General features: G+C 38.5%; 2 protein-coding genes across 4 annotated transcripts in view; one reads left to right on the top strand and one right to left on the bottom strand.

The window, feature by feature from the left end:
* LOC135770627 (NACHT, LRR and PYD domains-containing protein 3-like) overlaps positions 1-14,565 on the top strand; it is a 287,002-nt gene that overhangs the window by 112,448 nt on the left and 159,989 nt on the right. The gene's annotated exons all lie outside the window — the stretch shown is intronic.
* Positions 12,303-14,000, bottom strand: LOC141282463 (uncharacterized). Its single transcript, XM_073815445.1, has one exon. It carries the CDS (start codon positions 13,998-14,000, stop codon positions 12,966-12,968), a length of 1,035 nt encoding a protein of 344 aa, XP_073671546.1. The 3' UTR covers positions 12,303-12,965.

The raw sequence follows: 14,565 nt of genomic DNA, 5'->3' as shown, positions 1-14,565 counted from the left end.
ACCGGGTGTCCACAGAAGACAAACACCGAAGAGTCCCCGATTGATTCTTTGATGCATCATGATGTGGACGATTCTGAATCAATTCACAAATGTCAAGAATTGATTCTTAAAAGTTATTTTACAAAATAATAACGTGACGTTATCAGAACCAAAAGGCAGAACTCAACTGCAGGAGGGCTGCACACGGACAGCTTGAGAGCGCGACCACACGAGCACCCACAGCGGAGCTTACACGAGTAGTAGAGAAAGAAAAAACAAATACATCTAACCCTATTTGACTCATTATAAACTGCAAGAAAACTAAATACATGTTGAGATGATCTTCCTCTGCCTTTTCTCTGTTCAGTGAGCGTCAGGAAGAAACAGCGCCTTTCATTTACAGACTCATCTGATGTGCTAATAGCGTTTCCAAAACCTGCGGCTAAATTTTTAGATATAGATAAGAAGATGAATATACTTCTGTAAAAATATGAACATCATTTGTTATTCAGACGGAGGCGCTGGGTGCACTGCATTAGATAAATACAGTAATACTGCCAAAATCACTGTGTATAATGATGATGATTAGACAATATGTTAGTTACAATTACATATTGATATGCCGGTTAATATATTAGTGATATATGTCGATTCTGAATCGATTCATGAGGGTCCAGACGATTCCCAACCCTAATGAACACAAACACTTGAGGAAATAAGATCATGTGTTCAACCTGACAGACTCCAGTCAATGTCTTTGAATATGATTTAATCACGGCTGAATCCTCATCATCAGAAAGAATACAAGAGTTTATATAAGATAGATACATGACAAAGTCACATCATTTATCTCTAATATGATTTATTCTTCATATCTGCAATTCAGAAACTCCTCTCTGTTACCATGCAGACAAAACCAAATTTAACTTTCTTGATGACCTCAGCTTTAACAAGTCATGGGGTTTAAATTGAAATCATTTAACCACACATACTTCCTCTATTTCAACACATTTTGTTGTCAAAAGCATACAGTGCAAATGTTTAAACCTGTAAGGAAAAGACATGTTAGTTATAATTAGTTATGATTCATTTCAATTTCCTTCACAACGTGCAACAAAACTCCTCTGTTAAAATGTCAGAAAATGTAGTTTGGTGTTTCTTTGATGAAATCTTTGCTGATATTATTGTGTATGAAGAGGTTTTCTACTCATTGTGTTGTTTTTATAAAGATGATTAAAAACATTGATCCATCATTGACACTGACACACACATTAATAATGTTTTTATAGATGAGTGAAATTGATCTTTAAACACTGTAACATCTTTAAATGTAAGATCAGAGTTATGTTATCTCCAGCTGATATTCCTCCTGTAATAGAGGAAGATTTTTACATCAAATACCTGATGAGAATTACAAGTGTGAGTCATGAACTCAATACAGATTTATGAAGAAATGTTCATGTGGTTTAGGACATCTAACACTAATAGTCAGCTGTGTGATGGATTTATTTGACATTTAAACACACAGTGCCTCAGTTACTGAGGGATTGAAAGAGGAACATTACATGAAGAGATGGAGGTTACAGATTTGTGTCAAACTTTGTAGTTTTGTATAATTCACATAAAGTCTCTGTTCTCTACAGGTTGTGGAGTTGTGGTATCACAGATGAAGGTTGTGTTGCTCTGACTTCAGCTCTGAGATCAAACCCATCACACCTGAGAGAACTGAATCTGAACTGGAATTATCTCACAGGTTCAGGAGTGAAGCTGATCTCTGATCTAAAAGATGATCCACATTATAAACTAGAGACAGTATGGTGAGTAGAGCTCATTTAAATAAATGTTTAAAGTAAACTCATGCAGTGTCATTTAAATCCTAGAATATAAATATTAGAAATAAATGTAAATTGATCTGCTGCTGTTATAGGCTGTGTATCCTTTAAGCCCAACAAACAGAAAATATGAAGTGTACATGAACAACACTTGATGCTTTGTCAGATCAACACAATAAGAATTCAATCCAATGTCTGAGTCTGTTTACTAACTGTGATGTTGAGTTTGTTCACTCCAGGATTTAATACTGTGATCTTACTCTTCTTACACATTATATATGATGTTTGTTAATGGGGTTTGTTTGATAGGCCGACACCTAGTTATGCACACTTGACTAGATGTTCATCTTAAACTCTTTTTTTTATTTCATGTTTTAAGCATTATTTATCAAATCATCAGAATACAGACAGAAATAACAACACAAACACAATATATACACAACAGATAAACACAAAGTACAGATGATAAATGATAGAGATGAAGATTAGAAAAAAGAAGAGAAAGTCAACTCTTAAAATCTGATGGACACTTCACACAACTCTCTGGCGAGCTTTGACATTGATGCTGTTTCTCTTTATTTACACGACTGTCAACCTCCAGGACTTTTAAAATAAAGCATCACCTTCATTTTCTTACTGTTTGTGTGTGAACTCATAAAACTGTCAGTGTGTCATTATACTACATACATATCAATACATTCATCTCTTACATTGACATCAAATATTCAGAGGAAATAGATGAAATGTGTTTTTGTATTGTTGTAGCTCATGTGTATGTGATAAACAGATTGTTGACATGTTTATTATGTTGAAGATTTCATTTCTATCACTGACTGACAGCACTAATAGTTTGTTTTTCTATCTCTTCATCTGACACTGATGATGATCTCATATCTGATTGACTTTCACTTTCATTTTTATTCAGGACCTCAGGACAGATGTGAGTAAAGATGTAAAGATGTCTGATCTTCAGTATGATCTGCTGGTGAATAAGAAGACACAATAGTGACATTTACATTTACATTTACATTTAGTCATTTAGCAGACGCTTTTGTCCAAAGCGACTTACAAGTGAGGTAAACAATAGAAGCAATTATGGCAACATAAGAACAGCAATACATAAGTGCACTGGAAATAGTCTCATCAAGTCCAACACAATATACATAGCCAAGGGTATGTTAGTAGTTTTTTTTTTTTTAGATAAAGAGGAAGGTAGATAGAGAAAGAGATAAAGAGAAGGGTAACTAAATAAAGATAGTAAATCTGTAATTAGGAAGTGAGGTAATGGTGGAAGAGATGGGTTTTTAGCCGAGTCTTAAAGACAGCTACAGTGTCAGCTGATCGTGTCACGACCGGCAGATCATTCCACAGTTGTGGGACAGTTCCTGAGAAGGTACGCGTTAGTGTTTTCTTCCCTTTTTGAGATGGTACCACAAGTCGTCGCTCGGTGGCAGAGCGCAGTGATCGAGAGGGTACATAAGGCTCTATAAGCAAGCGAAGGTAAGGGGGTGCTGACCCAGTGGTGGTTTTAAAGGCCAGGAGCAGAGCCTTAAATTTGATGCGGGCTGCTATAGGAAGCCAGTGTAACTTGACAAAGAGAGGAGTGACGTGCGCCCTCTTTGGCTCATTGAAGACCACTCTTGCCGCTGTGTTCTGACATCACTTCCTCTTAACCGTATGAGTTGATTATTCAGTACAGGATCTGATCTGTGACTTTATCTAAATCTGACTTTGAAGTGTTGGAGGTAAATCTTCATCCTAACTCAGCTTCTGTCTACACATTTCCTATAAGAGCGATTTATCAGTCAGTGGAAGAGGAGCAAGAAATCCCATAGGATCATAAACTGAAGTAAATACTGACAAGATTCCTCTTCTTCTACACTGTTGGGGTTTTTAACTTCATCTTAAACTGAAATGTGTTCAAGTTCAGCACAACATTGAAGACTCGCAGCTCATTTATCTCTAAATCCAAATATTGGACATCTTTGCTTTTGTGTTCTTCAGGACCTGACTGCAGGACTTTTTCATGATTATCTGCTCAACTATAAAAAAGTTGAGACACTGAATGAAATGTAAATAAAATCACAAAGTTTAATAAAATGATAAACTTGACATTTCAGCTTTGGTCTATCGCTGTTGATTATCTGTCAGACGCTTTCTGAACGGCAGAGTGAAACATTACAATAAATTTACAATAAAACACAACACATTATATGCCTAATTCAAAATAAATGTAAAAACAAACCAGTAAATTCATACTCAGTGAACAGTACATTAGATCATTATTATAATTTGTAAATCTTGAGGTAAAATCCTGGGGCCTCATTTATCAACATTGCGTAGAAAATGTTCTATATTTGTACCTACGAATGAAATTTAGTATGTGCGTAAGTACAAAACAATCGGGATTTATCAAACGTGCGCACGGGGTTGGTATGCACATCAGTAAGTAATCCTTGATGATAAATCCCACTTGTTCTTAAGCACCATGCTCGTGCACGTTGATGGTCATTTGCATTCCGAAACGCCTCGAATAAACCATATATGGTGACAACACCTCCCGTTATAAGTCACGTGGTTGTGCTTTTTCCCTCACCGCAATAATGGCAAAGAGAGCGAAAAAGAGAAACTTTACAGACACAGAAATCGAGTTACTGGTGGATGAGGTTAAGTAAGGGATAATGTAGAGGCAGCCGGTAGTTATTGGGAAATAAGCCCCGACAGTGTGATCAGGACCCGACGCGAAGCGGAGGGTCTTGTATCACACTGAAGGGGCTTATTTCCCAATAACTACCGGCTGCCTCTACATTATCCCGCTTATTACACGGCTACTTGCCACATAAGAAAAAAAACTGGACATGAATATCAATTTGAAACATTTTATTGGCAAATTTGTTTTAAATTAACATTTTTATCCTTCCGCGAAACTTTGCACAGATGCATAAAATGATCGTAATACCTTATTAAGATCCTCTGCTTCATACTTGTCTGTCTCCATTTTTTTCTCTTTAACCAGTCTTTGAGAAGTTTTAATGCCCATTCTGTATTTTTGTGTGTGTTGGCTTCGTAGCTGTCATGCTCTATTTTGTCAAGTTCAGTCTCAGTAAGCTCTCTGTGTCTTGTCGTGGTTGTCGAGTGTTTGTCACAAGATGGCGCCAAACAGACAGTAATCTTTATTGATCTATATTGGCGCGGAGCGATTTTACTCGTGAAAGTAGTCCAGCTATGCGTTATTATTTTGGAGCGGTTATTATTTGAAAATAACGAACCTGCAAATGTCTCAACTGACCAATCAGAATCAAGCATTCCAGAGAGCCATGTAATAAATCCTTATAACATACTGTTTGGTTCACTTAATGCGCGAGTAATGACTAACAAAAGAAAACAAATCTGCATGGGAACATGTTACCAGTGAGTTTAATTACGTTGGGTACAGTATGAGAACACTCCTAGAAATAAAAAGTGGTTTGACATTAAATTAAAAAACGCGTCACAGCACACCAATGTGAAATCAGTGCAAATGGAGGAGGACAGACAATGACAGAACTTTCCACCTTGGACAGCAGCATATAACCAGCATCAACGGCGCCATCTGAAACGAGCTCCCGGCGGATGGATGATTTCCCAAGTCTTCCAATAACACAAGATAAGCCATTGCACTGCATTGTCAGCGCTTCATTTATAGTGGTAGACACCAATTTGACGACAAATCACAAATAAATCATTAACTTCAACAATGGTTTGCTGTTACTATACACAAATCATTTTAGCACCTGCTTGTGGATAATAAATACACACTTCTTTACACACTGGGGATGATCCTGTGTAGTATCGCTATTCTACCACTAGATGCTCTGCGTACGGATACTCAGAGGTGTGCGTATATTTACACACATTTCTACATATAAGTGCAATTTGATAAATTCCACACTTTGCGTAAAACTGTTCCTACGCACGCTTGATAAATGAGGCCCCTGAACTCCATCAAAGACGTCTGAACGTCAGGTGTTGTTTTAAAAATGACCGCTTGAGGCGCTTGGGAGGCGTTTATGTGCTTTGGTTGCTACAGTACAGTACTAGCTATAGTATTTTACAAGCTTGATATCAGTGTTTGTCTCGTGAATATACAGCATAAATTGGTGACAAGGATAAAGTATGTGAGAAGAGGAAGACTAGATGAGTATAAAGCAGAAAATGAGTCCTGGGGTCCGTTCTTCGTACGTGGATTACTCGGTTAGCTGGATTTGATTGTTGATGATTTGGCTTGATCTTGGATTATTTGGTTCTTCAAAGCTCATCCTAGAGTTGCTGTCATAGCAACCGGTCCATAAGATTAAACCTGCTCAGGAGCAGACTTATTTCATGTAAACAAGATTAGTTTGTACCTTTTTAAGCGGATGTGATACCGAAAGTCTGACGCAGTTGTGTATTCTCCATTATACGAGAAATACGAGAAGAGCTTTTAAAATTCAACACATAATAAAAAAGTATAGATTAAATCTTTTAGCGATGTTATTTAAAAAATATATAATATAACAAATATATTTTTTCTGTGCTTGTGCGACTTATTTTTGTTTAACAGATTTGATTATCATTAAATGAATGACAAGACAAACATGCTGATCACTTTCATTTTAAATGTATTGAAATTTTCATTAATAAAAACAGCAATCACTCATACCCAGCAGTAATATATGTTATAATATGTACAATAAAGACTATTACTCGGTGTGAAATAATAAGTTTCCTTTGAATAAACTCATCTCCGATTTTAGTTTTGTCTTTAGATTGTCAAGTAGGCTTAAGGGTTCTTTTAGTAATTTATATCTGTTATATAAACTCTGCATACTGCATTATCTGAATGTGGATCTGCAGGGGAAGTTAAAGATGGTGCCTGGCCTGGTGCAGTGTTTTCACATTTATCAACAAACTCAAAATGCATCTACAAAAGAGTTAACAGATTTTCCATCTTTGTTGAAGTGGACAAGCAGCAGAGGTTGTAAACAAGTGTACTGCACTGTCTGCAACACTGCTTGAAAATCTCGAACAGAGTTTTGAGGACAGATTCTCATCAACCCATTCACTGCTGAATCATTGTTTAAAAGTCCCTTTAGTGGAAGATAAAGCAGCATCTCAGCTTGAAATGATTGAACTTTCTGAGGATGACAGACTTAAACATGTTCTAAGGGAAGAAACTGGAGTTTTGGAAATATCCCAATGTTAAAAGGCAGCACTAAAACTATTGTTTATGTTTGGGTCAACTTCTGTGAATCACTTTTTTCAACACTGAAACAAGTTAAATCAAAGCATGGCTCTGTCCTGACTAACACACATATGAAAGAATTACTACGAGTAGCCCAGGGCCGGTTATAAATATTTGGAGGCCCTAGGCAAAATTTATGTTGGAGGCCCCTCACACCCCTCTAATTTTCAGAATAATGTGAGAACGTGTTTTTCTACTATGTAAAAAATCAGATGAGCACTACTAATAAACAGGTTTTTCCCCATTACTTTTACTTTTTATTAAGTTTTATCAACAAATTGATTAACTTTATGCTAAAATGTAATTAGAAATTATGCAAAACCACATGTGTTAAAAATTTTAAGGCAGTCACATTTATTAAAAACACAATTTTTTTGGGATAACACAGGATAACATTTTTGCTTTCTCCAAAGAGTAAAATTAAAAAGACAACAGTACATTGCAAAAACCCTAACCGTAAAAAAATTACAGGTGAACACCTCCTAGAAAACTTTTATTGTTTTTTTTATTTTAACTTGGTATAAAGAAGAATTTCCCCCTTACTTAACCAATATACAGTATGAAGTTATCTATCAGACTATTGCAATACCTTTTTATAAACTACCTTAAATATCCATACAAATCAGCTGCCAATGGAAGTTAAAAAGACAAACTACTTTCATGATTTAAAAACTAAAATAAAGTGTAGAGGACTTTCAAGATATACAGACTGTTTCAACCCAGTCTCACCCCATGTCGTCAATATTTGACGACACTTGACCATTCGTCAATATGTGACGCGGAGGGTATACCTTTCGCGTCATTTTTTGACGAACTGGGGACTTCAATACTATTACGTCCGTTGCATTCTCTTCTCCTATTTTCTTACCAATTTCGCGTCGGTTTAGGGTTAGATTTACATAATGACATCCCTACCCAAACCTAACTCTAACCCCAACGCCAGGTGACAACTGTTTCTAACCCCAACGCCAGGTGACAACTGTTTAATTTCGCGTACACTGTTTAATTTCGCGTACACTGTTTAATTTTGCGTAATCTAACCCTAAACCGATGCGAAATTGGTAAGAAAATAGGAGAAGAGAATGCAACGGACGTAATAGTATTGAAGTCCCCAGTTCGTCAAAAAATGACGCGAAAGGTATACCCTCCGCGTCACATATTGACGAATGGTCAAGTGTCGTCAAATATTGACGCCATGGGGTGAGACTGTGTTAACTGTTTACTTTAGATAAAGCTAGTTTTGTTTGCTGTTCGACTTTAAATACTTTTTTAAATAAAAACTTAATTCTTGCAGTGGCGGCGCCGTATAAAGTTGAACTCACCTTAAAACTTTATTTAATGCTGTCAGTAGTGATTGTCGGACCAGCGCACATGGACTTAGCAGTTATGGAGGCCCCCCTTCCAAGCTTGAGGCCCTAGGCATTTGCCTACTCTGCCTATAGCTAGCGCCGGCCCTGGAATAGCCACAACTGAATACAAGCTAGACTTATTAAAGATTGTGGAAAACAAGGAATGTCAGGTCTCCCACTGAGTCAAGTAAAAAGGGAAAGGCTGACACAAACATTCAAATCCATGAAAACTATTGTGTATGTAATTTACAATTAATTGCTTATTAGAATTTGTAAAGTCCTTGTGAGAGACATTTGTTGTGTGGCTCTTTGAAGTAAATGTTCCTTTTTTTGGCTCATTATGCTGAAAAGGTTCGCCACTCCTGGCATTGGGTTGTCACGTGTGAAAGGAACAAATGACTCGGAGGACCCGAAGATGCGACAGATGAACTAATCAATTCTCTTTCCAGCACAGAACCAATAAAGGTCACACATGCACACAAAATGAATGAATCACTCTCCGAGACGACTTGTTCCTGAGTCATACTAAAGATTTGTTCAAAATGAAGGAATCGTTCATGGACGACCCATCACTAGACGACAGGCTGTACAGCAGCTTTGAGGAAGATGAAAGTTTAAACTGTCAAAACTTTAAAACGCATGCAAACAATAAACTTTCAGCATAAGGATGTAATTGGCCCTGATAGCTATGTGTTGTATATGCTGTTTGATGGGGAAGACATGTCGCGTTGTTAGGACCAGAGAATGTCCTCATAGAAAATACACACGTCTTTGTAGAAATCCAAATTGTCCACGGATCTGGGGCCTACTGTGGCACTTCGCACCAGTTACGCCGGACACGGCCCGAACAGGATTTCGGGTGCGTTCTCCGGAAGTCACATTGGTCGAACACATACGTCATCAAGGTTTAATATTTCGGGTTCAATTTCAGAAAAGCAACCATTACATTTCAAGGTAAGAATGAAACTACGATGATTGTATGTTTAAAAGAAATAAATCTTAATTTTCTAATGTATTTTAACTGAAATGTGAGAACTTCGATGATGTATGCGATGGTATCCGGAGAACGCACTCGAAATCCTGTTCAGGTTGTGTCCGGCGGAACTGGCACAAATGGCCACCCTACTGGAGCCTCATGTATCAACGCACAAAAACGCGACGTACGCCAGCTCTCACATTCATGGTCAGATGAACCAAAACAGTGAAATTAATGAAGAATATGCATTCCTCCACGTAAACATAAAGCCTGGTCTAAGTACATTTGTCATAATTTTTTTCCATTGGTGATGTGGCAAATATTACACTAAGAATTGTTCTATCGTACCACCAGCTGTCAGATATTGCTTATAAATTGTAATTGATAAATTAATTGACATATTATTGTCACACGAGTCTTATTAAAATATTTAAAAGAACATATATAAAGCATGTGCAAATTGATACAACCCGTCTAGCAATGGCAGCGTTGGCTTAATTAGAGGACATTTTCAATGGACGAATCCGGAGAGAATGAATTTTTAGGGACCACAATAATTTTCTGGCCACGATGACTTTTTACTTTACTTTACTTTAACTTTACTTTATTGTCCACGTAGTGGAAATTTGTCTCTGGCTTCACATACATCAATACAACAACACATAACACATAAAATACAATAAAAAGGGAGATAAAAACAAAGTACACATCAATCATTGCCATTTAAAATCTTGACAGCATTTGGCACAAAGGATAATTGGTAAACCTTCCTAATTACTCGTGGTTGCCTATAACGTCTACCCGATGGCATCAGTTGAAACTTGCTATGTAGAGGATGGGAAACATCCCCTACTATCTTTAAGGCCTTTTCCTTACTTTTTCCCACGATAAAGATCATTCAAGTGTCTCTGTCTGTGTCTTGCCAATTATCTTGCTTGCCTCAATCACAATCTTGGAAAGTCTACCTTTACTCACAACAGTCAGGTTGCCATACCATGATGTTATATTAAAAACCAAAATACTTTCCACAAAATTTTTATAAACCATTTCAAGTATAGTCTTGCTCACACCAAAGTGATTCAACCTCCTAATTAAATTGATGACTGGCTTATTTCAGATTTCCAAGGGCTATACTCTTGGAGCTCTGCACTGAGTTGGGTCAGAATTTGTAAAATAGAGACAGTGATTAAAATTAAATGATGGTTGGTAGGCTGTATGTCTCAAAGTTTAGGAAATACCTTTTAAATTACTCACCTTCCTGGCAGTCCTGTAGTGTATCCAAGTCTCCCACATCAACGGATATGATTCCAGAGATTAACGTGTCTCCTACAATAGAGGCAACTCTCTGATACAAGGGTGTAAGTTCATTGGCCCCTGTACCACCGCCGGTTTTGCCCACACTTTGTCGGTGCGCAGCAGTTCTCCTCCTTAACTTCCACCTTTATGTCAAAATTTCTTCTTTAGTTCATTTACGGTGCGACTCTCAGATCCCACCGCGTTGACGGCATCAAACTCTCCCACTCTTTTTCTCTTTATTCTGGTTTCTACCTCTGATAGTAGCACCTCTAATTCATTTTCAGTGAAATTTTGTTTCTTGCTTGAGCCATGTTCTTGCAGGTTTATTTTGCCAAATCGGACTAATTACCATATTTATATTAATTTAATTGAGGGAGGAGACAAGGTGTGGTGTTGTGCTCGTGCGCTCGTGCATGTGCGCTCAATTTGTGTTAATTGGGATGTACAAAGAGAATGTACGTGGAATCTTACGTACGCAGAGATTCATACATCTGATTTTTTGGTGCGTAAGCACATTTACAGCTTTTTCCATACGCAATGTTTAAGTATGAATTCAACCCAAGCCTTTGTACAGCAGCCCGAGGTCTTTTGATCCAGAGCCACCTCAAAGCCTTCTCTGCAGCCTCTGTGCTATTGCAGATAGCTCTTCTTCTTCTCTCACCCATGATGCCGAGTGCAGTGTAGGCCCTGTAGAGGGACTGCCCTGCAAAGCCTCTGCACCACACCTCTACAGGTAAGCACCTTGCCTTCCAGCCTTGGTTATGGAAGTCATTGATGAGGCCTTCATATTTCACCCTCTTCCGCTCAAAAGCTTCCTCCATTCGGTCTTCCCATTGCACAGTGAGCTCCAACATGACCAGGTTCTTTGTTGCCTCAGATACCAAGACAATGTCAGGTCTCAAGGTGGAATTGACAACATGCTGAGGGAACTTCAGTTGTCTGCATAAGTCCACTTTCAGCTGCCAGTCCTGTGCGGTGTTCAGAAGCCATGATATTACCCTGGCAGATCTTTCTGGTTTCTCTCCAGCCCTGATGAAGCTGATGGTTAGCTTGGAGGGCTTTGACTTCCGGCAGTTGCTGATAGTAGCCTGGATGCCCTCTGCAATTGTTTTGAGCACCTGGTCATGCCTCCAGCGATACCACCCTTCCCCCAAAGCTCTTGGGAAGCAGCTCAAGTGCCCAAGGGTTCCCTTTCTCTGGCACAGGGCACTTTCTCTGGCCATTGCTTCCAGCACCTTATCCACATCATCATCAAATGTCTGCCACTTAGCTGTTTTATATGCTTGAGGCCACCTGATCCTCCTATTCTCGGGCTGCATGACCGGAGGGAACGTTTGCACCACTTGGAGGCTCTGGGCTCTATGGGGTGCTTCTGGGCCCTGCTCCTCCTCTGACTCACCAGGCACTAGACCTGTGCATTGTGGCGCTTGCCGTTGCTCCAGACATTTTATCCGTGACTGATGGATCTTAAGTCCTCTTGCATTTTTGCTGATCTTTCCGCAACGACATACCACGCTCATAGTCGTTTTTCCGTTGCTAGTGGTTGATAACCTTAAAATCTTCCAACTAGGGTTCTTGTTCACCCCCCCTCGAGCTCCCCTGGGGGTTTTGTTCATTTAATTGATCCGTAGCTAGATTTGGGTTCCTCTTAACAGAGGCTGCGGCTAGGGGTGCTAGCCCATACACCCCAGTTGCCGTCTTCCCGAGCTGCCATCTGTCTCTTCGGAAGTCACCAACCTCTTCTTGGTTGTCAACCAGCGTGTTCCTGTTAGTCACTGACAGTTGTAATGATAACATTTATACATGTGTGTATGTAATTATTATGTATATGTAAACACAACACACACAAATATATTATGTAAACACAAACTTTTATTTTGTATGCGATTAATCAATACATTTTTTGACAGCCCTAGAATTTATTAATGCATTAAACATGTTTGGACTTAGTTTTAGTGTTTTTTACACCACTCAGTGACTGGTGCCACCAAATTGAGGCCCAGCGCCACCAGCTGTGCAACTTGGGTGGTGCCAATACCACTACACTCAAATGTCAGTATGGAGCCCTGTCCTATTCCTCGTTTGGAATCGTTTAGAGCGCTTTGAAACAGCGTTGAAATTGTAAAGTGTTGGGGTCCAATAAAGTCCATTAAAATAAAAAAAACTTGCAATATTTTTTTTCAAAAAACGTAATTTCTTCTCGACTAAACAAAGAAAGACATCAACATTTTGTATGACATGGCGGTGAGTAAATTATCTATAGTATTCCTTTAAGGTTTCTTTCCCGTATGAAGTCTCTGATGGGATTTTAAGGAACCTGACTGAGTAAACGTCTTATCAACCTGATAGCATCTGAAAGGTTTATCACCTGTATGAGTCATCAGGTGTGTCACTAAACTGTCATGTCGATCAAAACTCCTCCCACAGAGATTACAGTGATGAGGTTTCTCTCCAGTGTGAATTCTCTGATGAACTCTTAATTGAGATAGATCAGTGAAACTCTTCCCACATTGAGTGCAGATGCAAGGTTTCTCTTCAATGTGAACACACTGATGGGCTTTCAATTGACCTGAATAATAAAATGTCATGTCACACTGAGAGCATTTGTAAGGTTTATGACCTTTATGAGTTCTCTGGTGCTGAAGTAAGCTTGACCGTTGACTAAAACTCTTCCCACAGACACTACAGTGATAAGGTTTCTCTCCAGTATGAACTCTGTGATGAACTCTTAATTGAGATGGATTAGAGAAGCTCTTTCCACATTGAGCGCAGATGTAAGGTTTCTCTCCAGTATGAACTCTCTCATGGACTTCTAAGTAACGTGACTCCACAAACGTCATGTCACACTGAGAGCATTTGTAAGGTTTTTCACCTGTATGAATTCTATGGTGCCTTATTAAGTGTGACTGTTGACGGAAACTCTTCCCACAGAGATAACAGTGATGAGGTTTCTCTCCAGTGTGAACTCTCTCATGGACTATCAGCCGATATTTATAACAGAAATGTTTATCACAGTGTGAACAATGATAGAGTTTCTCTTTAAAGTGAATATTCCTCTTCTTCTTCTCTCTGTGGTCTTCTGAATGAAGTTTCTTCTCTTGTAAGGTAGTAAAGCTGATCTCAGATCTGGTGAAGAGTTTCTCTTCTGTGTGTTTTCTCTCATGTCTCTCTAAAAGTCTCTGTGAGCTGAATGGCTTTCCACAGGTGATGCAGGAAAGAGTTTGTGCTGTCAGTCGCTCTTTTGATGTTGAGGACGTTATTTCTATATCCAAACATGAATCACTCTTCACATCTGAAAGAAACATGAAACAATTTAATCGTCTTTAAACTAAGGGTGTGAAGGCTATTATATAAGCGTGAGTCCGACAGTTATAGTTGAACACTGTCATTAGAACTCTATAACTGCCAAAACCATGTTTTATATTTTTATCATAAAGAATGTTTAAATACTAATTAAAAACAATTGTTAACAGTCTGTGTTACACGCCCCAACCATGTTCTCACGCAGTGAAAAATACCTTGCGGAGCAGATACTGACCACATTTACATGCACAATCATAATGCGATTATAATGGGATTTTGGCAATACTGTGATTATACTTTACCTCATGTAAAAGCAATACTTCAATTAAAATAATGCGATCAAGCTCATAATTGCAGTAAGTATAATCGTATTAAAAGAGGTGGCGTGCGCAGTTTTTAATCACAGCGTGCGTCCAAGTAAACGCTTTTATCGCATTATACCGCACTAACTGAAGTGCGTGTGTGTTTTAGACACGCACCTTAAGCACAAATTCGTTAGACTTGACATTAGGAAGTTATACCTGAACTCTACGACTCGCTGTCAACAGTCTGCCTTCATCTCAAATA

The sequence above is a fragment of the Paramisgurnus dabryanus genome, chromosome 8 (assembly GCF_030506205.2).
Source record: "Paramisgurnus dabryanus chromosome 8, PD_genome_1.1, whole genome shotgun sequence".
Classification (NCBI taxonomy): domain Eukaryota; kingdom Metazoa; phylum Chordata; class Actinopteri; order Cypriniformes; family Cobitidae; genus Paramisgurnus; species Paramisgurnus dabryanus.
The sequence above is the reverse complement of the archived record's forward strand: the minus strand, read 5'-3'. Positions and strand labels throughout refer to the sequence as shown.